Source organism: Triticum aestivum, chromosome 6D (genome assembly GCF_018294505.1).
Source record: "Triticum aestivum cultivar Chinese Spring chromosome 6D, IWGSC CS RefSeq v2.1, whole genome shotgun sequence".
Classification (NCBI taxonomy): Eukaryota; Viridiplantae; Streptophyta; class Magnoliopsida; order Poales; family Poaceae; genus Triticum; species Triticum aestivum.
In genome coordinates this window covers 305430216-305456509 of record NC_057811.1, presented here as the reverse complement: position 1 = coordinate 305456509, position 26294 = coordinate 305430216, and the positions used below count along the sequence as shown (strand labels likewise).

Genomic DNA, 26294 nt, shown 5'->3' with positions numbered 1-26294 from the left:
ACTCATACTGGGGTGGGTGGCTGGAACAAAGTGTATTGCGGGTCAGATCCCAGAAAACCTTAACGAAACTACCAGGGCTTGCATCTGGAGTTCGTAGGTAGGCTCCGGGGTGAGACATGGAAGGATGAATGGAGAAGAGTGGTGCTCAAGTGTGGTGGTGGCTGGTGTGGTGCATGGATACGGGCCCTTATAAGGTGCCTTGGGTCAGGAAACACGATGCGACACTGGCACGACTTGTGCATCGGCTCCGACATAGGGTTGTCCAAGTCAAATCCTCGGATACCACTTCTCAAAAGGAGTGTGACATATCACTGTGCGTGTCGGCAGTTACGTCTAGCATTTACTCTGTTGCCATGCACCAATAATTTATGCTAGATCACACATAGTACCATCAAACACAATGGCGTACGGGTAATTTTACAAGCTCGCTACGCCATACGATTGCTACCTTGAAAATACAAGACAACAGGACTACTAGGATTTGATAACACTCCTGGTGGACTCAGTCCACCTTATTGAAATCTAGTCAGGCGTGTCTTGCAGATGTCGAGGCCTCTCCGTGAGCTTCAGTGTCGGAGTTGTTTGGAGCTGCAGTGTTGGGATAGCGATGATGCCCCTCGTGGGGTCTCGTGGTCACAATTCCATTGGAGTAGGTCTCCAAGAGACGACGGACTTCTCCCGGGGAGGCGAAGGCATTGCCCGGATACATGACAGGAGCAGACCTTGGGGGCTCAACTGGCCTCCCAAGCAGCATCATCGGGGTGTCAGTGTCGGTTGCAGCTTCACTTCTCACCGGTGTCAGGAGAGCAAGCGTCCTGCGAGTCGCAATCAGGTCATGAGTGACCTGATCGAATAGTGCCTCTTGCGCTTTCAGGTAGCGCACCAAAATGCACCAGAGCAGGATCTGACTCATGGTCACCGTTGGCGACTTGGGTCGGGCTACCATAGCCTTCACGACTAGGGTAGTAGAAGAAAGGGCGAGTGTTAACCCTCGGCGAGAAATGTCGGAGATGAACTATCCCTTCTCGAGCTACAAGTTGGATGGCTTGGGGCTCGTCGGAGGTCGTCCTCCCGGTGAACCGGTAGGGACGCTCTGATGTGGTGCCCCTCCCGTAGATGTGCACCGTGGCCTAGAAGTGTGTGTTCCTGGTACACAACATATTCTGGGGGTTCGTCTGTGCCAAAAGCACGACGAGTGGGATTGGCGAGGATCGCTACGAAATCTCCAAGCTCGGATGCGGTGGTCTCGTTGCAGACGATGGGACCATGCATCTTGGTGGTTTGGAAATCAGGGTGCGAGTGAGAGTTGTGATGTGCTGAGTTCGTGCAAGGCTTCCTTTATAAGCCAACAGAGTCTTCCATCGCACGCTTGCGGATGGGACAACTCAGGTGTCGGCCACGGGCGCACGGCCTATGGCCTAGGATGATAGGTTGGGCACCGACTGTCAAAAAGATGTCGGCTCACCACTGTGCAGGCTATTGGATAGGATGAGTTTGACGGTGGATAAGAAAGAATATGGATGGTCTAGAAACCTAGGGATAGTGACCAGGCTAAGATAGGATTAGCCGGTGGTCAGCCTGGTTCTGATACCAAGGTTGTCGGGGCCGGATTTCCGGGCCATAAATTCCCAGCAAACGACCCTTATGTCACCACCAGCCCCAGGATTACTGTTGCTGGTGGATATTTCCTTGATACAGAATTCCAAGCAATTACAAGGATTTGAGTACAAGACCTTATAGGTCCATTGAGTACAACAATGATTTCTAGTGGCAGATGATGGAAGCGACTCGTGGATCTCCAACGTTGATGGAACTCCATTCCCATGGGAACAGCTGACCTGGATAACTCCTATCTCACGTGGCTGCTATCTCCGAATCCTAGGTTGCGGGGTGTCTTCGCAGTACTCCTCTCTGAATCATGATCTGGCCAAGAAAATAGCCAGGGACAAGCCAGTGAGTACGTTTGAATGTACTCGCAAACATCAAGAACAAAAGATATACCGGATGCATATGCTCATGGTGAATTAAAATTACATGCATGTGCTGACTGAGTATTAAAGCATGGCATGACAAATATTCATACAGAAAATAAGTCATGTTATTAGTAAATTAAAGAAATGAAATGGAACGTTGGGCGTTGGACCGCCCAAGAATTTCCAAGAGAAATGCCAAACGGGTGTCTAAAAGAGAATTAGGCGAGACAAGACCGCCCGAGAACTCAAGCGACGCCACAAGAGGTCTTGAAAAGAAATGCCAAACGGGTGTCTAAAAGCGACGCCTCGAGAGGTCTTGAAAATAAATGCCACAGTCGGGTGTCTGGGCGACGCCTCATAAAGGGCTTATAAGAAAAATAATAACATGAGTATCCAGGTGGACTAGCCATCCCAAGTGATACTCAGAAATAAAAATAAACTTGAGTATCCCGGGTAGTCTAGCCATCCCAAGAGATACTCAAGGTTAAACATAAGAGGAAAAGGTTAGTCCACAACAATATCCATATCAACAATACCATTCATAATAGAACCAGTAGTGACAATCATTATCCTGCAAAAGGAACCATGATCACTTTAATTATTTCCTCCCGAGACTGACACTAAGACCGCCACTTGACCAACCCAGACTGTAGTCCTTAACCATGGACACGGCTATTCGAATAGATATAACTCTGCAGAGGGTGTACTCTTTACCCACATGTATAGGATTTATTTAGCCAACACCGAGACACTGACTAAATCCCATTACGGCCTTTGGTTTGAAAACACACCTGACCAGCACACACCATATTAGCTTTCCGGATGCCAGGAATCACCCAAAGCATCATTTAAGAGAAACTCTAAGGCGGGGAGATCATCGTCTCGAGTAGCATGGGATCACTATTAACACGCGCGGATTACAAGGGGTGCCCCCTGTCGGCCCAGCCGGATACACCCATGCCCCCTGGCCCGATGACTGGCATTGCAACCGGTACCTGGAAACCCTCATCGTGGCCTCTCTGTACGATGTGTGCAGGGAAAGGGGTTAACAACTTACTGAACCGTACCTAGCCTGTGGCACGGACAAGTGGTAGCACGAAACCAGTATGGGGGTTACCGGAACAAGACTCGATCTACGGTCAACTCAGGAGGTTTAAGTTTGCCTGCAGTGGTTAATACAATATAAATCCTAGGCAGTACCCAACAGGGTCACCACATGGTATGTTCCAACATACCCTCACTGATCACTCTCGTCACAACGAGATTTCAGTCTCACGGCCACTTTTCTCGTGACTGATTCTTCCTGCAAATTAGCCCGGACCAACACAGGCACATATGGCACATGAAAACAACTGTACTCACTTATACTTCATGTTTAAGTGAAAATAACATACCATCGAGGGGATCATGCATGTATGACCAACAATATGCAAACTCTATAGGAATTCAACATATTCATAATTCAAATACACATGCCACAAATAATTATGCAGTCACCATATCATGTGTTCAAAATGCTTGCCTTGAGCATGCAGAAAGATTAGGTGCACTCCAAAACTTTGAAAAGTATATCTCCCCTCCATCTCCTATTTTCAAAATATTATAATTACCACATAAATCCAAAATAGTGCCAAAAAGTTGTTTGGAAATTTTTGGAACAAATACTAAAATAAACTAGATGAAATTTGAGAAATACCAGAAAAATAATCAAGTCATTTGGAGTTGTGGTTTAAAAACTAGAGCCAGTCAAAGTTAGGGTCAAATCTGGATTTTAAATTAAAACAGAAAAATAAAACAGTTCGAGCGAGAATACGCTTCCAGAATAGGAAAAACGTACTTCACTAATTACGCGTCCGGGGACTACGCCTTTCAGAGGAGGAGACGCATTTCAAGAAATACGCCTCCACTTAAGTCGAGCTGGCCAGGCGCTGGGTCACTGACAGTGGGCCCGCCAGGCCCACAGGTCAGGTTTGACCAGTCGCCGCGCGCGTCTCCCTCTCCGGCAGAACAGAGGCGGCGCTCCGGTGATGCTCACCAGCGAACGGCGGCACCCCTCGGGGATCTGAGCACATGGGTGTGCTCAGGTGGTCGAGGCGAATCCATGGGTACCCTCCTTGGTAGCCGGAGTGGACCGAGTCGCCGGCGGTGAGCTTCCCGGCGGATGGCTGCGTCGGGTGAGACGGGGCTTTCGCTTGCGGCGAATCCTGATCAAAATCAAGCATGGGGATGGATTCGTGGGTGCTCCAGGATGCTGTTGGTGAAGAGAGTGGAGAGGGGGAGGCCCTAGTGGCGTTGAAATCGACCGGAAGGTGGTGGCGGGTGCCGTGGCCGGAGTCGAGGAAGATGACCTCGTCCGGTCACTTGGATGCTTGAGGGGGATCACAGAGGGGGAGGGGAGTGTGGTGAGGATACTAGCGATCTCGGGGTGAGCTTTTATAGTGCGAGGGGGTCGGCTCCGCGGCGTCCAGAGGATAAGCACGGCGGCGGCGATCATTACAGTGGCAGGTGAGGCCGTTGAGGTCGGCAGAGTGGACGGTGAGGGCGGTGGCCGCCCGCAATTACTCCTGGGAGGAGCTGGGCTACTCGGGACGCGCCACGCGGGTCGGGCAGAGACGTGGTCGTGCGGGACTCGTCGAGCGGCGGTCTTAGTCGTCGTGGACGGCGGTAGGGGCCAAGCGAGGGTGTCGGCGAGGTTCCTGGTGGTTGGGCTGATCCATAGGAGGATCAGGATGAGAGGGGAAGGCAACAGAGACACGGCAGGAGCTCGGTGCCGACGCGTGCAAAACACACGCTCTGGCCGCGCCCGGTGCACGCACGTTAGGTGTTTGTCAGATTGCTAGTGGCATCTACAGGGACACACACGAGCTAAAAATCAACGGGATGGTGCTTCTAGGTATGAGAGGAGTGGTGGACATGCTGGTTTGGCCAAATGACCAAGTGTCCAGTGTAAGTTAGAAAGTGGCAACATTTCTGGCATGCCCAAAAGGTGTTTGACAAAATGCTATAGCTAGCTAGGAGATTCTTTTAATGATGAAATTTGGCAGGATGAGGTCTCTTTGTATGGTAGAGATGTTGGTGGAGCTGGTTTGGCAAGGTGAGAAACTTGATAGTGCAAGTTTTACCAGAATTCAGTTCTGGATAGAAACTTTAGAGGAGTATTTGGTGGATTTAAAAGATTCCAATGGAGCTGGTCTTCTGGAGTTAAGGTTTTGGTTGGAAGGACTACAAGATGGAAAAGTTTCAGAATTAATGGAGCTAGGAAAAAGAGGGTTCAGTTATAACTCAAGAATGGGCCAGAATTGAAAAGGGGATGTTTCACCCAAAATTTTCAAAAGACATAGTTAGGTTTTTGCATAAAAGTGATTTATAGGCATCACCTGACCTCTCAAAAATTTTGTGGGATTTTAAAACAATTATTTAAAATAGTTGTAGTGCAACAATAGCATTTCAAGTATTGAAAATGCTTTTAAAAGTATTACTTTGTGGCAAATTTTATTATGAAAATATTTCCTACTGTTATTTACGAGATAAATGAAATGATTTACAAAACAACCAAGGACCACAACATTTCACAAAATAATCTACTATGGAGGGGAGGATTTTGTAAAACAAAAAATAGAAAAGGCTCTGGAATTAATAAATGACCTAGTATAATTCAAAACTTTATTTCTGGCCAAATTTTACTTAATAAAATTTGATTAAATTTTTGGGGTGTTACAGATAGAGAGAGAGAGAGTAAGCCATCTAGCTACTAACTACGGACCCGTAGGTCTACAATGAACTACTCACGCATCATCGGAGAGGCACCAATGAGGATGATGAACCCCTCCGTGATGGTGTCTAGATTGGATCAGGTGGTTCTGGTACTTGCGGCAGCTGGAATTGATTTTCGTTGACCCCCCTAGGGTTTCTGGAATATTGGGGTATTTCTAGAGCAAAGAGGCGGTGCAGGAGGCCACCGAGGTGGGCACAACCCACCTGGGCGCTCCTGGGCCCCCAGGCGCGCCCTAGTGGGCTGTGCTCCCCTCGGATGCCCCCTCTGGTACTTTTTTGGCCCAACAGGTGTCTTCTGGTCTAGAAAAAAATCCCCAAAAAATTTCGCTGCGTTTGGACTCCGTTTGGTATTGATTTTCTGTGAAGTAAAAAACAAGCAAAAAACATCAACTGGCACTGGGCACTATGTCAATAGGTTAGTCCCAAAAAAATGATATAAAGTTGCTATAAAATGATTGTAAAACATCCAAGAATGATAATAAAACAACATGAAACAATAAAAAATTATAGATACTTGGAGACGTATCAGCATCCCCAAGCTTAATTCCTGCTCGTCCTTGAGTAGGTAAATCATAAAAACAGAATTTTTGATGTGGAATGTTGCCTAACATGTTCATCACATATTCTTCTCTTTGTAGCATGGACATTTGGACTTTTATATGATTCAAAGCAATAGTCTAGTTTTGACATGAAGACTTCAATACTCAAGCATATCAACAAGCAACCATGTCTTTCAAAATATCAACACTAAAGCAAGTTATCCCTAGCCCATTATGCTTAATCATTGATCCATTCATGAAACACACTCGCATATTAGCTACACCCAATGCTCAAGTACGATCATAGTGCCCCTTAGTTGGTGCTTTATAAGAGAAGATGGTTACTCAGATAAAAATAAAAATGCATAAAGTAAATAGAAAGGCCCTTCACGGAGGGAAGTAGGGATTTGTAGAGGTGACAGAGGTCAAAGCGAAAAAGATAGAGATAAAATATTTTGGCTGGCATGCTTTTCCTATCAACGAAAATGATCGAGTAGTTCCCAATACTTTCCATGCTAGATATATCATAGGTGGTTCCCAAACAGAAAATAAAGTTTATTACTTTTTCCACCGTTCTTTCACTTTCCATGGCTAGCCGTATCCACAGGTGCCTTCCATACCAACACTTTCCAAGGAATTTATTATTTAATAACATAAATTAAATTCATTTTTCATTTCGGGATTGGGCATCCCTAATAACTTTGCCGTACTCTCATGCAATGACAAGTGAATAAACACTCATCTTGAGAATAACACATCTAGCATGGAAATATATCAGCCACCCCCTACCGTTTCATGAGCGGTACGAGCACACAAAAGAGAAATTTATTTTGAAAATTAGAGATGGCACATACAAATTTGCTTAGAACAGCAAAAAAGTACCGCATATAGGTAGGTATAGTGGACTCATGTGGCAAAACTGGTTTAAAGGATTTTGGATGCACAAGTAGTGATCATACTTAGTGCAAATGAAGGCTAGCAAAATATTGAGAAGAATCCAACCAAGAAACAAAAAATCTCATAAGCGAGCATTAAGCATAACTAACACCAAATAATGCACCACAAGTAGGATGTAATTTCATTGCATAACTATTGACTTTCATGCTTGCATAGGGAATCACAAACCTTAACACCAATATTCTTACTAAAGCATAATTACTCATCAACATGACTCACATATTATATCATCGTATCACAAAACTATTACAAGGAATCAAGTTTATTTTGTCCAATGATCTTCATGAAAGTTTTTATTATATCCCTCTTGAATATCTATCACTCTGGGACTAGTTTCATATATTGCTTTCGATAGCACAAACAAATCTAAGTGAAGAACATGAGCATAAAAAATTTCTTCTCTCAAAATAATTTAAGTGAAGCAAGAGAGAATTTCTTAAAATTTTACTAGCTCTCAAATAAATCTAAGTGAAGCATGAGAGCATTTCTTCAAAAACAATAAAGCACACCGTGCTCAAAAAGATATAAGTGAAGCACTAGAGCAATTTCATAGCTCATAAAGATTTAAGTGAAGCATAGAGAGCAATTCTAACAAGTCATAGCATAATTTTGGATTTCTAAAATATGTGTGTCCAGCAAGGATTCATGACTAAAAATAAAAGCAAAAAAAGCAAAGACTCATATCATACAAGATGCTCCAAGCAAAACTCATGATATGTGACGAATAAAAATATAGCTCCAAGTAAAATACCGATGGTCGTTAGAAGAGGGGATGCCACTCGGGCATCCCCAAGCTTAGTTGCTTGCTTCTCTTTAGATAATAGCTTGGAATGCCATGGGAATCCCCAAGCTTAGTCTCCTCTTACTCCTTGTTCCTTCATCCATCGTAATATCACCCAAAACTTGAAAACTTCAATCACACAAAACTCAACAAAACCTTCGTGAGATCCATTAGTATACGAAAGGAAATCACTACTATAAGTACTGTTAAAAACCCATTCATATTTTATTTTTACATTATATCTACTGTATTACAATGTTTCTATGGCTCAAACCCCTCAAAAGATACCATAGATCAATCAAAATAAATACACAACGCAAAGAAACAGAATCTGTCAAAAACAGAACAGTCTGTAGCAATCTGAATATTTCGAATACTTATGTAACTCCAAAACTTTGGAAAATTTAGGACAACGTGAGAAATTTGTATATTAATTTTCTGCAAAAAGAATCAGTATTTTATCGCGCTTCCGTTAAAAATGATAATTAATTATTTTTGTGAGCGCAAAAGTTTCTGTTTTTCAGGAAGATCAAATCGACTATCACCCAATATGATCCCAAAGGCTTTGCTTGGCACAAACACCAATTAAAACATAAAAAAACACAATCATAATGGTAGCATAATTGTGCAAACACTCAAGAACAGAAAGAAAAAGACAAAAATAAAATTTATTCATTGGGTTGCCTCCCAACAAGCGCTATCGTTTTATGCCCCTAGCTAGGCATAAGATTTTATTGATGCTGACATGAAAGATAATAATTGAAACGCAAAGAGGGCATCACAAAACATGTGACAAACATATTTAAGTCTAACATACTTCCTATGCATAGGAATTTTATAAGCAAACAAATTATCAAGGCAAGCAAAAACTAGCATATGCAAGGAAGAAGAAAGAAACAATAGCAATCTCAACATAACGGGAGGTAATTTAGTGACGTGATAATTTGTACAACCATATTTTCCTCTCTCATAATAATTATATGTAGGATCATAATAAAATTCAATAATATAACTATCATATAAAAATTTCTCTTCATGATCCACATGCATGCAAAGTTCACACTCTTCCAAAATAGTGGGAATATCATCAAATAAAGTCATGACCTCTCCAATCCCACTTTTATCAAAAATTTCATAAGATTGAACACTCTCCAAATATGTGGGATTATTTTTACCTAGAGCCGACACTCTTCTGAACCCACTTTCAATATTATTGCGAACATATTCATCGTGAGGCTTAAATAAACTATCAAGATGATAAGAATCATCATCACCCCAATCATGATCATTGGAATAAGTAGCGGACACAACAAAACAAGCATCCCCAAGCTTGGGGTTTTGCATATCACTAACACAATTGACATTGATAGAATTTATAATAACATCATTGCAATCATGCTTTTCATTGAAAGAGATATCATGAATCACTTTATAAATTTCTTCGTTTAATAGTTCATCACAATTTTCAGATTCATAAATCTCAAGCAAAACTTCGTAAAGATAATCTAGTGAACTCAATTCACTAGAAATTGTTTCATCATAATTTGATTTTTTGAAAAAATTAGACAGTGGATGAGGATCCATATAAATAGATATTTAGCAAGCGAAGATGCAAGCAAATAGAAGGCACATGGCAACACAAGTAAACATGAGATCGGACGAGAAAAAAGGCAAATGAAAAAGAGGGCGAACAAAATGGCAAATTTTTGTGAAATGGGGGAGATGAAAATGAGAGGCAAATGGCAAATAATGTAAATTGCAAGGAGATGAGATTTGTGATTAGGAACCTGGTAGATGTTGATGATGTCTTGATACGTCCATTTTGCATCATGTTTACCCACTATTATTTATAATGTTTTTATGTATAATAATGCTTTTTGGAGTATTTCTAATGCCTTTTCTCTCATAATATGCAAGGTACATACAAAGAGGGAGAATACTGGCAGCTGGAATTCTGGACCTGAAAAAGCTACGTCAGGCTACCTATTCTGCACAACTCCAAATGAGCTGAAACTTTATGGGGAATTTTTATGGAATATATAAGAAATATTGGAGGCAATAAGTACCAGAGGGGGGCCACCAGGTGGGCATAACCCACCTGGGAGCGCTAGGAGGCCCAGGCGCTCCTGGTGGGTTATGCCTTCTTTGGCCCACCTTCGGTGCCCCTCTTCTGGTATATAAGTCATTTTGACCTAGAAAAAATAAGGAGAGGAATTTCGGGATGAAGCGCCGCCGTCTCGAGGCGGAACTTGGGCAGGAGCACTTTTGCCCTCCGGGGGAACTTCCCTCCCGGAGGGGGAAATCATCGTCATCATCACCAACCACTCTCCCATCTTGGGGAGGGCAATCGCCATCAACATATTCAACAACACCATCTCCTCTCAAACCCTAGTTCATCTCTTGTGTTCAATCTTTGTACCGGAACTATAGATTGGTACCTGTGGGTGACTACTAGTGTTGATTACATCTTGTGGTTGATTACTATATGGTTTATTTGGTGGAAGATTATATGTTCAGATCCATTATGTTATTTAATACTCCTCTGATCTTGAGCATGATTATCATTTGTGAGTAGTTACTTTTTTTCTTGAGGTCACGAGAGAAATCTTGTTGCAAGTAATCATGTGAATTTTATATGTGTTCGATATTTTCATGGTATGTATGTTGTGATTCCGTTAGTGGTGTCATGTGAACATTGACTACATGACACTTCACCATATTTGGGCCTAAGGGAATGCATTGTGGAGTATTTATTAGATAGTGGGTTGCGAGAGTGACAGAAGCTTAAACCCCAGTTTATGCGCTATTCCGTAAGGGACTGATTTGGATCCAAAAATTTAATGCTATGGTTAGAATTTATTTTTAATACTTTTCTCGTGGTTGCGGATGCTTGCGAGGGGGTTAATCATAAGTAGGAGGTTTGTTCAAGTAAGAACAACACCTAAGCACCGGTCCACCCACATATCAAATTATCAAAGTAGCGAACACAAATCAAACCAACATGATGAAAGTGACTAGATGAAATTCCCGTGTACCCTCAAGAACGCTTTGCTTATCATAAGAGACCGTTTTGGCCTATCCTTTGCCTCAAAAGGATCGGGCTACCTTGCTGCACTTTTGTTACTATTATCGTTACTTGCTCGTTACAAATTATCTTGCTATCAAACTACTCGTTACTTATAATTTCAGTGCTTGCAGAGAATACCTTGCTGAAAACCACTTGTCATTTCCTTCTGCTCCTCGTTGGGTTCGACACTCTTACTTATCGAAAGGACTACAATTGATCCCATATACTTGTGGGTTATCAAGGCTCTTTTCTGGCGCCGTTGCCGGGGAGTGAAGCACTCTTGGTAAGTGGAAATTGGTACGGAAAAATTATTACTACGTGCTGAAATTTACTGTCACTTGTTACTATGGAAAACAATCCTTTGAGGGGTTTGTTTGGGGTATCTTCACCTCGACCGGAACCACAATTAGTCACCCCTCAACCTACTGCACCTACTGAAAATATTGGTTATGAAATTCCTTCAGGTATGATAGAACAATTGCTAGCTAATCCTTATGCAGGAGATGGAACCGAACATCCTGATATGCACTTGATATATGTGGAAGAAATTTGTAGATTATTTAAGCTTGCAGGTTTACCCAGAGATGAAGCTAAGAAGAAGGTTTTCCCTGTATCTTTGTAGGCAAAAGCATTGGCATGGTATTGGCTATGCGATGATATTGGATCTTGGAATTGGAATCGATTGAAATTGGAGTTTCACCAAAAAAAAAATCCTATGCATCTAGCTCATGGTGATCGGAATTACATATATGATTTTTGGCCTCGTGAATGAGAAAGTATCGCTATAGCTTGGGGGAGGCTTAAGTCAATGTTATATTCATGCCAACCATGAGCTCTCAAGAGAAATTATCATTAAGAATTTTTATGCTCGGCTTTCTCATGATGATCGATCCATGCTCGATACTTCTTGTACTGGTTCCTTTATGAAGAAGACTATTAAATTGCGGTGGGATCTTTTAGAAAGAATTAAATGCAACTCTGAAGATTGGGAACTCGACGAAGGTAAAGAGTCAGGTATTAAGCTTAAGTATTGTGTTAAATATTTAATGAATACCGATGCTTTTCAAAAGTTTAGCACTAAATATGGACTTGACTCTGAGATAGTAGCCACCTTTTGTGAATCATTTGCTACTCATGTTGATCTCCCTAAGGAGAAGTGGTTTAGATATCACCCACCTATTAAAAAAGAAATTAAAGAATCGGTAATAGCTAAAGATGAAACTATTATCTATAATGTCGATCCAGTTGTTCCTACTGCCTATATTGAAAAACCACCTTTTCCTTTTAGGATAAAGGAACATGCTAAAGTTTCAACTATGGTCAATAAAAGTTATATTAGAACACCTAAACCAGCTGAACAAATTAAGGTAGAACCTACTGTTGCTATGGTTAAGGATCTCCTGGTTGAAAATATAGATGGGCATATTATTTACTTCTATGATGAAGCTGCTAGAACTGCCAAACCCGATGAAAAGGATATACATAGCTAGATCCGTTGTTGGCATGCCTGTTGTCTCAGTTAAGATAGGAGATCACTGTTATCATGGCTTATGTGACATAGGTGCTAGCATGAGTGCTATCCCTTTTACCTTATATCAAGAAATTATGAATGATATAGCACCCGCTGAGATAGAAGACATAGATGTTATTACTATTAAACTTGCTAATAGAGACACCATCACACCTCTTGGGATTGTTAGAGATGTTGAAGTCTTGTGTGGGAAAATAAAATATCCCACTGATTTTCTTGTTCTTGGTTCCCCACAAGATGACTTTTGTCCCATTATCTTTGGTAGACATTTCTTGAACACCGTTAATGCTAAAATAGATTGTGAGAAACAAACTGTCAGTGTTAGTTTTCGTGATGAGTCTCACGAATTTAATTTTTCTAAGTTTAGTAGGAAGCATTATAAGTAAGAATTGCCTAGTAAGGATGAAATAATTGGTCTTGCTTCTATTGTTGTACCTCCTACTGATCCACTAGAATAATATTTGCTAGACCATGAGAATGATATACATATGCATGAAAGAAATGAAATAGATAAGATTTTCTTTGAACAACGTCCTCTGCTTAAACACAATTTGCCTATTGAAACTCTAGGAGGTCCTCATCCACCTAAAGGTGATCCTGTGTTTGAATTGAAACAATTGCCAAACACTTTGAAATATGCTTATCTTGATGAGAATAGGATATATCATGTTATTATTAGTGCTAACCTTTGAGAACATGAAGAAGAAAGATTATTAAAGGTTCTGAAGAAGCACCAAGCTGCTATTGGGTATACTCTTGATGATTTAAAGGGCATTAGTCCCACTCTCTGTCAGCAACAAATTAATATGGAACCTGATGCTAAAACCGTTGTTGATCACCAATGACGTTTAAATCCTAAAATGAAAGAAGTGGTAAGAACTGAAATACTGAAGCTTCTGGAAGCAGGTATAATCTATCCTATAGCTGATAGTAGATGGATAAGTCCAGTTCATTGTGTCCCTAAGAAGGGAGGTATTACTTTTGTTCCTAATGATAAGAATGAACTTATTCCACAAAGAATTGTGATACGTCTCCAACGTATCTATAATTTTTTATTGTTCCATGCTATTATATTATCTGTTTTGGATGTTTTATATGCATTAATATGCTCTTTTATATGATTTTTGAGACTAACCTATTAACCTAGAGCCCAGTGCCAGTTTCTATTTTTTCCTTATTTTAGAGTTTCGTAGAAAAGGAATACCAAAGGGAGTCCAAACGGAATAAAACTTTCGCCTTGATTTTTCTTGGACCAGAAGACACCCAGGAGACTTGGAGTACAAGTCAGAGAAGCTTCGAGGCATCCACAAGGGTGGAGGGCGCACCCAGGGGGTGGGTTGCACCCCCCAACCTTGTGGGCCCCTTGTAGCTCTCCTGACCTAATTCTTCCTCCTATATATATACTCTTATACCCCAAAAATATCCAGGGGATCAACGAAACCACATTTCCACCGCCGCAACCTTCTGTACCATGAGATCCCATCTTGGGGCCTTTTCCAGCGTCCTGGCGGAGGGGGATTCGATCACGGAGGGCTTCTACATCAACACCATTGCCTCTCCGATGAAGCGTGAGTAGTTTACCACAGACCTACGGGTCCATAGCTAGTAGCTAGATGGCTTCTTCTCTCTCTTTTATTCTCAATACAAAGTTCTCCTTGATGTTCTTGGAGATCTATTCAATGTAATACTCTTTTGCTGTGTGTTTGCCGAGATCTGATGAATTGTGGATTTATGATCAAGTTTATCTATGAATATTATTTGAATCTTCTCTGAATTCTTATATGCATGATTTGATATCTTTGCAAGTCTCTTTAAACTATCCATTTGGTTTGGCCAACTAGATTGGTTTTCATTGCAATAGGAGAAGTGCTTAGCTTTGGTTTCAATCTTGCGATGTCTTTTCCCAGTGACAGCAGGGGCAGCAAGGCACGTATTGTATTGTTGACATCGAGGATAAAAAGATGGGGTTTTTGTCATATTGCTTGAGTAAATTCCTCTACATCATGTCATCTTGCCTAATGCGTTACTCCGTTCTTTATGAACTTAATACTCTAGATGCATGTTGGATAGCGGCCGATGTGTGGAGTAATAGTAGTAGATGCAGAATCGTTTCGGTCTACTGGACACAGACGTGATGCCTATATTTATGATCATTGCCTTAGATATCGTCATAACTTTGCTCTTTTCTATCAATTGTTCGGCAGTAATTTGTTCACCCACCGTAATAATTTATATCTTGAGAGAAGCCTCTAGTGAAACCTATGGCCCCGGGTCTATTTTACATCATATTAGTTTCCTATCAACTTGCCAATTTCTGTTGCCGTTCTTTTACTTTGCAATATTTACTTTCCGTTCCATAAACCAAAAATATTACTTTACCGTTTATCATCTCTATCAGATCTCACTTTGTAAATAACCATGAAGGGATTGACAACCCCTTATCGCGTTGGGTGCAAGTTGGTGTTTGTTTGTGCATGTATTCAGTGACTTGATCATTATCTCCTACTGGATTGATACCTTGGTTCTCAAAAGCTGAGGGAAATACTTGCTCTACTTTCCTGCATCACCCTTTCCTCTTCAAGGGAAAAACCAACGCAAGATCAAGAGGTAGCAAATTGTCACCGGCTATAGAATGGTAATTGATTTCAGAAAATTAAATAAAGCTACTAGAAAAGATGATTACCCTATGCCTTTTATTGATCAAATGCTAGAAAGATTGTCAGAGCACACACATTTTTGTTTCCTTGATGGATATTCTGGTTTTTCTCAAATACCTGTCTCACAACCTGATCAAGAGAAAACCACCTTTACTTGTCCTTTTGGAACTTATGCTTATAGGAGTATGCCTTTTGGTTTATATAATGCACCTGCTACCTTTCAAAGATGTATGACTGTTGTATTCTCTGATTTTTCTGAAAAGATTGTTGAGGTTTTCATGGATGATTTTTTCGTTTACGGAACTTCTTTTCATGATTGCTTAAGCAACTTGATCGAGTTTTGCAGAGATGCGAGCATAGAGATTTTGGGTGATATGCAAAAGAAAAAAGATGTGGATAATGATATTGTTAAGCTGAAACTGTATCCGTTCTCGCTTAGAGATCGCGCTAAAACTTGGTTTTCATCTTTGCCTAAAAATAGTATTGATTCATGGAATAAGTGTAAAGATGCTTTTATTTCCAAGTATTTTCCTCCCGCTAAGATCATATCCCTTAGGAACAATATTATGAATTTTAAGCAACTTGATCATGAACATGTTGCACAATCTTGGGAGAGAATGAAATTGATGATACGAAATTGCCCTACTCATGGTTTGAATTTGTGGATTGTTATACAAAAAAATTATGCCGGATTGAATTTTGCTTCTAGAAATCTTTTAGATTCGGCCGCGGGAGGCACTTTTATGGAAATTACTTTAGGAGAAGCTACCAAACTCCTAGATAGTGTTATGGTTAATTATTCTCAATGGCATACCGAAAGATCTTCCAGTAGTAAAAAAGTGCATGCAATTGAAGAGATTTAATGTTTTGAATGGAAAGATGGAAGATCTTATGAAATTGTTTGCTTGTAAGAGTGCTCCTATTGCTCCTAATGATATGCTTTTGTCTACTTTGATTGAAAACAATCATGAATCTATGGATGTGAATTTTGTTGGTAGGAACAATTTTTGTAATAACGCGTATAGAGGCAATTTTAATCCTAGGCCGTTCCCTAGTAATTCCTCTAATAATTATGGTAATTCCTACAAAAATTCTTATGGAAATTATAATAAGATGCCCTCAGAATTTGAGAATAGTGTTAAAGATTTTATAAGTTCGCAAAATAATTTCAATGCTTTGATTGAAGAAAAATTGCTTAAGATTGATGATTTGGCTAGGAACGTGGATAGAATTTCTCTTGATGTTGATTCTTTGAAACTTAGATCTATTCCACCCAAGCATGATATCAATGAGTCTCTCAAAGCCATGAGAATTTCCATTGATGAGTGCAAAGAAAGAACCGCTAAGATGCACGCTAAAAAAGATTGGTTTATAAAAACGTGTTCTTCTAGTTTCCGTGAAAATAATAATGAAGATCTTAAAGTGATTGATGTGACTCCTATTGAATCTTTTTTTCCAATGTAAATCTTGATAAAGATGGGACTGGAGATGATTCAACTTTAGTTAGAAGGCATCGCCATGATTCAGAGTTTTTAGATCTTGATGCAAAAATTGATAAATGTGGGATTGGAGAGGTCAAAACTTTAGATAGAAATGAACCCACTATTTTGGATTTCAAGGACTTTAATTATGATATTTGTTCTTTGATAGATTGTATTTCCTTGTTGCAATCCATGTTGAATTCTCCTCACGCTTATAATCAAAACAAAGCTTTTACTAAACATATCGTTGATGCTATGATGCAATCTTATGAAGAAAAGCTTAATTTGGAAGTTTCTATCCCTAGAAAACTTCATGATGAGTGGGAACCTACTATTAAGATCAAGATTAAAGATTATGAATGCAATGCTTTATGTGATTTGGGTGCTAGTGTTTCCACAATTCCGAAAACTTTATGTGATGTGTTAGGTTTCTGTGAATTTGATGATTGTTCCTTAAATTTGCATCTTGCGGATTCCACTATTAAGAAACCTACGGGAAGAATTAATGATGTTCTTATTGTTGCAAATAGGAATTATGTGCCCATCGATTTCATTGTTCTTAATATAGATTGCAATCCAACATGCCCTATTATTCTTGGTAGACCTTTCCTTAGAACGATTGGTGCAATTATTGATATGAAAGAAGGAAACATTAGATCTCAATTTCCATTAAGGAAAGGCATGGAACACTTTTCAATAAAGAAAAATTGCCTTATGAATCTATTATGAGAGCCACTTATGGATTGCATTCCAAAGACGATTACACTTAGATCTATTCGTGTTCTATGCCTAGCTAAGGGTGTTAAACAATAGCGCTTGTTGGTAGGCAACCCAATTTTATTTTTATTCTTGCTTTTTAGGTCCTTTTTTGCTTTGAATAAATCATCTAGCCTCTGGTTAGATGTGTTTTTATGTTTTAATTAGTGTTTGTGCCAAGTAAGACCTATGGGATAGCCTACGGTGATAGTTAATTTGATCTTCTTGCTGAAAAACAGAAACTTTTGCGCTTACGAAACAATTCTTATTTTTAGCTGGGGAGTGTTTTTTAGTTGATTATTTTTGCATAAGATTAATAGAAAAATTATCTAGGACTTCCATTTTTTCAGAAGTTTTTGAGTTACAGAAGTATTCGGAAAATCCAGATTGCTACAGACTGTTTTGTTTTTGACATATTCTGTTTTTCGTGTGTTGTTTGCTTATTTTGATGAATCTATGGCTAGCATCGGGGGGTATGAACCATGGAAAAGTTGGAATACAGTAGATATTACACCAATATAAATAATGAATGAGTTCAAACCAGTACCTAATGTGGTGATTTATTTTCTTATGCTAACGGAGCTTACGAGATTTTCTGTTAAGTTTTGTGTTGTGAAGTTTTCAAGTATTGGGTGAGGATTTGATGGACTATGGAATAAAGAATGGCAAGAGCCTAAGCTTGGGGATGCCCAAGGCACCCCAAGGTAATATTCAAGGATGTCAAAAAGCCTAAGCTTGGGGATGCCCCGGGAAGGCATCCTCTCTTTCGTCTTCGTCTATCGGTAACTTTACTTGAGGCTATATTTTTATTCGCCACATGATATGTGTTTTGCTTGGAGCGTCTTGTATGATTGGGGTCTTTTCTTTTTGGTTTGACACAATCATCCTTGCTGTACACACCTTTTGAGAGAGACGCATGAATCGTGATTTATTAGAATTTCTCTATGTGCTTCACTTATATTTTTTGAGCTAGGCAAATTTGCTCTAGTGCTTCACTTATATCTTTTAGAGCACGGCGGTGGCTTTATTATATAGAAATTGATGAACTATCATACTTCACTTATATTATTTTGAGAGTCTCTAAACAGCATGGTAATTTGCTTTGGTTATAAAATTAGTCCTAATATGATAGGCATCCAAGAGGGATATAATAAAAACTTTCATATATAGTGCATTGAATACTATGAGAAGTTTGATTCTTTATGATTGTTTTGAGACATGAGGATGGTGATATTAGAGTCATGCTAGTAAGTAGTTGTAAATTTGAGAAATACTTGTGTTAAATTTTGTGAGTCCCGTAGCATGCACGTATGGTGAACCGTTATGTGATGAAGTGGGAGGATGATTTACTTATTGAATGTCTTCCTTATGAGTGGCGGTCGGGGACGAGCGATGGTCTTTTCCTACCAATCTATCCCCCTAGGAGCATGCGTGTAGTACTTTTTTTCGATAACTAATAGATTTTTGCAATAAGTATGTGAGTTTTTTATGACTAATGTTGAGTCCATGGATTATACGCACTCTCACCTCTCCGCCATTGCTAGCCTCTCTTGTACCGCGCAACTTTCGCCGATACCATAAACCCACCACATATCCTTCCTCAAAACAGCAACCATACCTACCTATTATGGCATTTCCATAACCATTCCGAGATATATTGCCATGCAACTTTCCACCGTTCCGTTTATATGACACGCTCCATCATTGTCATATTGCTTTCCATGATGATGTAGTTGACATCCTATTTTTGGCAAAGCCACCTTTCATAATTCTTTCATACATGTCACTCTTGATTCATTGCACATCCCGGTACACCACCGGAGGCATACACATAGAGTCATATCTTCTTCTAGCATCGAGTTGTAATTTTTGAGTTGTAAGTAAATAAAAGTGTGATGATCTTCATTATTAGAGCATTGTCCCATGTGAGGAAAGGATGATGGAGACTATGATTCCCCCACAAGTCGGGATGAGACTCCGAACGAAAAATAAAAAAATAGGCCAAAAAAATGAAAGAAGGCCCAATAAAAAATGAGAGAAAAGAGAGAAGGGAGAATGTTACTATCCTTTTTACCACACTTGTGACTCAAAGTAGCACCATGATCTTCATGATAGAGAGTCTCCTATGATATCACTTTCATATACTAGTGGGAATTTTTCATTATAGAACTTGGCTTGTATATTCCAATGATGGGCTTCCTCAAATTGCCCTAGGTCTTCGTGAGCAAGCGAGTTGGATGCACACCCACTTAGTTTTCTTTTTGAGCTTTCATAAACTTATAGCTCTAGTGCATCCGTTGCATGGCAATCCCTACTCACTCACATTGGTATCTATTAATGGGCATCTCCATAGCCCGTTGATACGCCTAGTTGATGTGAGACTATCTCCTTCTTTTTGTCTTCTCCACAACCACCGTCTATTCCACCTATAGTGCTATGTCCATGGCTCACGCTCATGTATTGCGTGAAAGTTGAAAAGGTTTGAGAACATCAAAAATATGAAACAATTGCTTGGCTTGTCATCGGGGTTGTGCATGATTTAAATATTTTGTGTGATGAAGATGGAGCATAACCAGACTATATGATTTTGTAGGGATAAGCTTTCTTTGGCCATGTTATTTTGAGAAGACATAATTATTTTGTTCGTATGCTTGAAGTATTATTGTTTTTATGTCAATATTAAACTTTTGTTTTGAATCTTACGGATCTGAACATTCATGCCACAATAAAGAGAATTACATGGATAAATATGTTAGGTAGCATTCCATATTAAAAAATCTGTTTTTATCATTTACCTACTCGAGGACGAGCAGGAATTAAGCTTGGGGATGCTTGATACGTCTCCAACGTATCTATAATTTTTTATTGTTCCATGCTATTATATTATCTGTTCTAGATGTTTTATATACATTAATATGCTATTTTATATGATTTTTGGGACTAACCTATTAACCTAGAGCCCAGTTCCAGTTCCAGTTTCTGTTTTTTCCCTTGTTTTAGAGTTTCGCATAAAAGGAATACCAAAGGGAGTCCAAACGGAATAAAACTTTCGCCATGATTTTTCTTGGACCAGAAGACACCCAGGAGACTTGGAGTACAAGTCAGAGAAGCTTCGAGGCAGCCACAAGGGTGGAGGGCGCGCCCCCCCAACCTTGTGGGCCCCTCGTAGCTCTCCTGACCTAATTCTTCCTCCTATATATACTCTTATACCCCAAAAATATCCAGGGGAGCAACGAAACCACTTTTCCACTGCCGCAACCTTCTTTACACGTGAGATCCCATCTTGGGGCCTTTTCCAGCGTCCTGCCGGAGGGGGATTCGATAACGGAGGGCTTCTACATCAACACCATTGCCTCTCCGATGAAGCGTGAGTAGTTTACCACAGACCTCCGGGTCCATAGCTAGTAGCTAGATGGCTTCTTCTCTCTCTTTGATTCTCAATACAAAGTTCTCCTCGATGTTCTTGGAGATCTATTCGATGTAATACTCTTTTGCTGTGTGTTTGCCGAGATCTGATGAATTGTGGATTTATGATCAAGTTTATCTATGAATATTATTTGAATCTTCTCTGAATTCTTATATGCATGATTTGATATCTTTGCAAGTCTCTTTAAACTATCCATTTGGTTTGGCCAACTAGATTGGTTTTTATTGCAATGGGAGAAGTGCTTAGCTTTGGGTTCAATCTTGCGGTGTCTTTTCCCAGTGACAGCAGGGGCAGCAAGGCACGTATTGTATTGTTGACATCGAGGATAAAAAGATGGGTTTTTTGTCATATTGCTTGAGTAAATTCCTCTACATCATGTCATCTTGCCTAATGCGTTACTCCGTTCTTTATGAACTTAATACTCTAGATGCATGCTGGATAGAGGTCGATGTGTGGAGTAATAGTAGTAGATGTAGAATCGTTTCGGTCTACTTGACCCGACCGTGATGCCTATATTCATGATCATTGCCTTAGATATCGTCATAACTTTGCGCTTTTCTATCAATTGCTCGGCAGTAATTTGTTAACCCACCGTAATAATTTCTATCTTGAGAGAAGCCTCTAGTGAAACCTATGGCCCCTGGGTCTATTTTACATCATATTAGTTTCCCGTCAACTTGCCAATTTCTGTTGCCGTTCTTTTACTTTGCAATCTTTACTTTCCGTTCCATAAACCAAAAATATTACTTTACCGTTTATCATATCTATCAGATCTCACTTTGTAAATAACCGTGAAGGGATTGACAACCCCTTATCGCGTTGGGTGCAAGTTGGTGTTTGTTTGTGCAGGTACTCGGTGACTTGATCGTTATCTCCTACTGGATTGATACCTTGGTTCTCAAAAGCCAAGGGAAATACTTGCTCTACTTTGATGCGTCGCCCTTTCCTCTTCAAGGGAAAAACCAACGCAAGATCAAGAGGTAGCAAATTGTCACCGGCTATAGAATGGTAATTGATTTCAGAAAATTAAATAAAGCTACTAGAAAAGATCATTACCCTATGAATTTTATTGATCAAATGCTAGAAGCACATTTTTGTTTCTTGATGGATATTCTGGTTTTTCTCAAATACCTGTCTCACAACCTGATCAAGAGAAAACCACCTTTACTTGTCCTTTTGGAACTTATGCTTATAGACATATGCCTTTTGGTTTATGTAATGCACCTGCTACCTTTCAAAGATGTATGACTGCTATATTCTCTGATTTTTCTGAAAAGATTGTTGAGGTTTTCATGGATGATTTTTCCATTTACGGAACTTCTTTTGATGATTGCTTAAGCAACCTTGATCGAGTTTTGCAGAGATGCGGGCAGACTAATCTTGTCTTGACTTGGGAGAAGTGCCACTTTCACTACAGGAAACAGCTACTTTGCCGTCTGCCACGGCGGACGGCAAAGGCTCGAAAGGCGGACGACAAAGACCTTTGCCGTCAGCCGCGGACGGCAAAAGGCTCCGGCAAAGAAGGCTACGGCAAAGACCTACTTTGCCGTCTGCTTCCAGGCGGCGGACGGCAAAGGCTCTTTGCCATCTGCGGCGGACGGCAATGAAGCGGACGGCAAAATGAGTAGTGTTAGTGTCCGTTAGGTGGCTAACGGCAGCCTTTGCCGTCCGCCAGCTGACGGCAAAGGCTGCAGGCTCTTTGCCATCTGTTGGCAGATGGCAAAGAGACCAAATAGGCATTAATTCTGTTTCTTCTTATATCAATTCATTTTCACAGAAAATCAAACACACATATATATATATATATGACCAATATAGCATATCCAACACATATTACCAATACTCATGAACACATATATATCCAACACATGTTACCAATATATAGTCATGAACACATATATATCCAACACATATCCAACAAATATTACAAGGAATGATCTAAAACTAAATATCTATTTTCCTAAAATACTATCTTATTACTAAGATCTTCTCCGGATCTTCTTCTTTTCTTCCAACCTGCATAACAAAAACACTAAGAAAGAGAGAATGGGTTAGGAGTAGAAATGTAGCATTTCACTTGGTGAAATGCAATGCCCTAGGAGCCAGTACTTGAGATCAAGATAATCAGCCAACCAGACCAAGTCCCAACACATCCAACCACCAGCAGCTTAGAAGAGATAACTATTAAGGAGAGCTACAGAAGACCTCAAGGTATACTTGAGGGATTATGTGCTCAGACAGCCTGGAAGTGCCAGGGCTAGTTCATCACAGCACAGGGATAGTCACATGTAAATTAAGCCTAAGAGAGGGGGGCTCAGACCAGCATCACTGCCCAAATCAGATGTAGTATCTGTCTTATCAGTAGAAAACTAGGAAAGTAACAGCCAAAACCAAGTATAGCATCTGTTCATAGGCTATTAGAAAGAGACAAATAGGAATAGCCAAACCAAGTGGTATCTGTTCATATCAGTATTAGAAGTAAAATAACTAAGAACAAGTGAGTATCCGTTCATGAGTAAAGTAACTGACCAAAGTAACAACTCCAGGATCAACTAAACAGAACAGAGCAGTACAGGAGTATATATACTTCACAAATACACATAGATGGTCACTGACCAAAACCCTGACACAGCAAGAATCATCACAGAGAGCTCCAATACAAGTTGATGCTCATCTACAGCAGCTAACCACAGCTAATAGAGCCTCACATCCCACAAGATCAAGATCTAGAGCTATGCATTAGAGAGATCAGGAGGGGAGCAAGGAGAAGCTCACCAAAAGGAGTTGTAGCCGAAGTAGGATGCAGCCACACCATCACTATGGTGTGACCAGCATCACAACCAACACCACCACAACAAGCCGGAGCTTGCCAGAGAGCACCACAACGGCGGCACCAGTGAGGGCACGGGCACGAAGGCGCCAACCAGGGGCACCGCAGCACGGAGGCGCCACCCAGGGGCACCACCGCGCCACGGCACATCCAGCACCGCCGGCGACGTGGGCACATCCAGCACCACCGCGCCACGGCACATCCCACAACCACAACCACGACACATTCAAGTTGTGAAGTGCCATTCATGTGTCACTAACATGTGGCCCCAGGGCACTTTTTAGGTATACATCTTTCTGTGGTACCAAGTTAAAAAAAATCTTGGTACTAGTTGGCCCCAGACGCACAGAGGTCAGGTTTCTGAATATAGCAATGAGCTGCTTCGGAGGTTCTGGCTGAATCCAAATCTGCAGCAAGAACATACATGCACAACTGAAACTGGTAGAGAAGACATGGTATGACGATGCAGAAGATTTATATTTAAGTGGTGCGCAGAAATTAAGTATACCATTTGGTACCCAAAACACAGAGTCAGTGTTGACAGGTTCCTGGCATCAACACTCGTTGACAGGCATTCGCTAAGCGCGAATGGCTCTTGCCATGCCTTGGCTTTAGAAGCGAGTACTAAACCGCGAAGCTCAGGAACGTAGCCAAAGCGCACTGGAGGGTTATTGAAGAGCCAACATTTGCACTCCACTTGTCTAAGCTTGGGGACAGAGACGAGCTCGATCCGTGTGCACAAAAGGCCGATGAACTCAAGCTCCTGGAGCTCAGAGCACGGCACATCGATCTTGAGCGTGGAGTGCAGATCAAGCAGTCTGCAGAATCTCAAGCTGAGGTGCCTGAGCCTACTGCAAGTGCTAATGAGGTCAGGTGAGGGGAAGACGTGTAGAAGCTGAGGACGAGCACCTTGAGGGCACCACTCTCGCACACTCCCTCGGCGGGAGGCACCCGAGTGAGCAAGGCCCGCGCCGCGCCCGTGAACGCGTCCATGACCTGGAGCGATGTGGCGCCGCGGAAGTGACCGGCGTCGAGGTGCACGAGCGAGAGGTGGCTGGGGAGGTGCCGCCACCGCGTGGAGAGCGCGCCGGCGCGGACCGCCTCGCGCAGGTGGAGGCGCTCGAGGATGTCGAGGAGGAGGTGGTCGGGGAGGGCGCTGATTCCGTCCTCGCCGACGTGGCCGGCGTTGCGCTTGGGCGGCGGCGACTCCATGGTCCCGACCGATTGACTGAAACCCTAGCTCGAATCAATGCGCCCCAGGCGGCGGCCTCCTGTTCGAGGTCGCGGCTCCCCCACCTTGTGCCTGCCGCGCGATCCGGTGGCGAGGCCCGCCGGGAGGTCGGTGGCGCCGCCCGCGGCATCCCCGGGGCGCCGGTCCCAGGCGACGGAGACGGAGAGCGGGTGCGAGGAGTCCGGGCAGCGGCCCCGCGGGGCCTCGGCGGGCGCCCGGGAGAGGGAGACCGCGGCGGCGAGGAACCCGGCGAGGCCGAAGAGGAGGCAGGCCGCGGAGACGGCCGGCGAGGAGAGGAGGTGGCGGAGCGAGGAGCGGCGGGGGCGGCGGTGGGTGCGGATCTGGTGGGCCTCGGGGAGGGGAGAGAGGGAGAGAAGAGATAACGGCGGGGGGAGAGAGGGAGAGAAGAGATAACGTGCGGTGGGGGTGTGGATCTGGTTTGCCGTCCGCTGTTTTGTCTCTTTGCCGTCTGCTAGCAGGCAGCCGTCTGCTAGCAGACGACAAAGTGGGGGCATTTTTTTTTCGTAAACGGCTCGTTAGTGGGGGGCCACCTCTCTCTTTGCCGTCCGCCAGCTGACGGCAAAGATTCTTTGCCGTCCGCCAGCTGACGGCAAAGAACTGACTCATGGCAAAGGCCTGTTTTGCTGTCTGCCATTTTCTTTGCCGTCTGCTTTTGGGTAGCTGATGGCAAAGACCTTCTTTGCCATCCGCTAGCAGACGGCAAAGAGCTGGCAGATGGCAAATTAGCTGATTCCAGTAGTGTTTATGGTTAATGAAGGTATTGTCTTGGGACATAAAATTCTAAACAGGGTATTGAGGTGGATAAAGCTTAAGTTAACGCAATTGAGAAAATGCCATGTCCTAAAGATATCAAAGTTATTCATAGTTGCCTTGGTCATGCTGGTTTCTATAGGAGGTTTATTAAAGACTTCTCTAAAATTTGTAGGCCTCTTACAAATCTTTTACCAAAGGATGTTCCATTTGTTTTTGATGATGATTGTGTAGAAGCCTTTGAAACACTTAAGAAAGCCTTGATTTCCGCACCTATTGTTCAACCACCTGATTGGAACTTGCCTTTTGAAATTATCTGTGATGCTAGTGACTATGTTGTTGGTGCTATTCTAGGACAAAGAGTTGATAAGAAATTAAATGTTATTCATTATGCTAGTAAAACTCTAGAAGTGCTCAACGAAACTATGCTACTACTGGAAAAAATTCTTAGCAGTGGTGTTTGATTTTGATAAATTTAGATCTTACATTGTTGATTCTAAAGTAATTGTTCACACTGAC

General features: G+C 41.6%; 1 protein-coding gene across 1 annotated transcript; it reads right to left on the bottom strand.

Moving 5' to 3' along the window:
- Positions 1-24339: 24339 nt before the first annotated feature.
- Positions 24340-24988, bottom strand: LOC123141522 (FBD-associated F-box protein At1g60410-like). Its single transcript, XM_044560638.1, has one exon. The coding sequence runs from the start codon at positions 24983-24985 to the stop codon at positions 24602-24604; it is 384 nt and encodes a 127-aa protein (XP_044416573.1). The 5' UTR covers positions 24986-24988; the 3' UTR covers positions 24340-24601.
- Positions 24989-26294: the final 1306 nt, after the last annotated feature.

Bases quoted from the DNA above. Each gene is read 5' to 3' on its own strand.
- LOC123141522 (XM_044560638.1), bottom strand. From the start codon at position 24,985: ATGGAGTCGCCGCCGCCCAAGCGCAACGCCGGCCACGTCGGCGAGGAC.